Below are 1,764 nucleotides of genomic sequence, written 5' to 3'. Positions count from 1 at the left end.
TGGATGCCTACACACCAGAGTATATACAAACATCACAAGTATTATTTGATAGAAAAAAATAACATGGAGTTGGAAAACAGAGCTCTAGGACTCAGAAGGAGAGACTGTGAAAATATAACATCTACTTTGCACAAAATTCTCAAAGAGGGATTGAAAAATACAAAAGGGGAAAATGCACTAAAACAAAATAGCTATAAGTTCTGGGAGGAAATGAAAATAAAAAGGAAATAGATGATTCATAAGGCTAATAACCAAGCCTGAGATAATGATTAAATTTGTCTGCATAATTTTTGTCATCATATTCTATTACCAAAAATAACTCCACAAGATTACTTTAAGAAAGTGTTTTTATACCAAGCTTTCTCTTCAGAGCACCTTTAATCTCATTATTGCTGAGGCTATAGATAAGGGGGTTTAACATGGGGACCACCACCATGTAGAACACAGACACCACCTTGTTCTGGNCTGTGGAGTAGCTGGACTTGGGCATCACATAAATGAAGGTGACAGTTCCATAATAGAGAGTGACTGCAGTGAGGTGGGAGGTGCAGGTGGAGAAGGCTTTTTGGCGGCCCTCAGTGGAGTGCATCTTTAGGATGGTGATGAGGATGTAGGAATAGGAGATGGCTATGACAAACACTGTAATCATAGTAACTGAACCAGCCGAAAATGAGATAAGAAGTACAGAGACACTGACATCAGAACAGGAGAGTTCTGCCAAAGGAGCAAAATCACAGAAAAAATGATCGATTCTATTTGGTCCACAGAAGAGAAAAGCGAAAAAGTAAACCATGATGATGAGGGAAGCATTAACGAAACCCCCTACATAAGATCCCACAACCAGCTGGATACAGACTTGTGTGGACATCTTGGTGGAATAAAGCAGTGGGTTGCAAATTGCTGTGAAGCGATCATAAGCCATGGCAGCCAGAAGGAAGCATTATTCAACGGATGCAATGAAATCAGCTGAGCCAAGCTGGATGCCACACCCAGTGTAGGAGATACTGCTTCTCTCCAGCAGGAAGTTGGCAAGCATATTGGGTGTGACAGAAGATGAAATGCCTATGTCAACAGAAGCCAAGTGGCTGAGAAAAAAGTACATGGGTTGGTGGAGCTGGGAAGAGACTCTGATGAGAAGGATGGTGCTGAGGTTTCCAAACACAGTCACCAGGTAGATAAACAGAATGATGGTGAAGAGGATGACTCTGAGGACTGGGTCATCTGTTAAACCCAATAAAATGAACTCTGTCACTGCAGTGTGATTCCCATCCTGTAGGAAAGCCATGGGACACTGTAGTCACTGCCACATCAATGCTGAAATAGAGAAAGAATAGGAAGTGATTTTAAATATTTCACTTCATTTCAATTAATATAGACATAGAGAGCATGACACGCCAATATATTATTCAAGAAATTGAACAACTATGGATGTTTGAATCAGGGTTTTCATTGTTTATGTATCTGTGTGAAATAAGGCCTTGAAATTATTTAAGCAGAGATCCTAGAAATAGCTTATAAATAATAAGTTTTATTTCTATTTATTTTAAATATAATATACTTAGTAGCTACTAAAGCTAAATATTTATAATTATTGGATTTTGACTAGCAAGATGGCATTGCAGGTAAAGGTTTTTGGCATCAAGCTGACACCTGATATCAAGAGTTTGTTTATTGGAACTCAAATGATGGCACAAATTTTGTCTTTAGGCATGCACACATATAGTATTTTCTATATCATTCTCTTCACATAAAACATATCAATAT

General features: G+C 38.3%; 1 protein-coding gene across 1 annotated transcript; it reads right to left on the bottom strand.

Annotated features, from left to right (window-relative positions):
• Positions 1–334: 334 nt before the first annotated feature.
• On the bottom strand, positions 335–1,285 carry LOC110328129 (olfactory receptor 483-like). The gene is given in 1 exon segment (XM_021207501.1): positions 335–1,285. A coding segment is annotated over 1 exon segment (951 nt).
• Between the last annotated feature and the right edge of the window lie 479 nt (positions 1,286–1,764).

Source organism: Mus pahari, chromosome 1 (genome assembly GCF_900095145.1).
Source record: "Mus pahari chromosome 1, PAHARI_EIJ_v1.1, whole genome shotgun sequence".
NCBI classification, from domain to species: Eukaryota; Metazoa; Chordata; class Mammalia; order Rodentia; family Muridae; genus Mus; species Mus pahari.
This window is presented reverse-complemented; position numbering and strand designations above follow the sequence as displayed.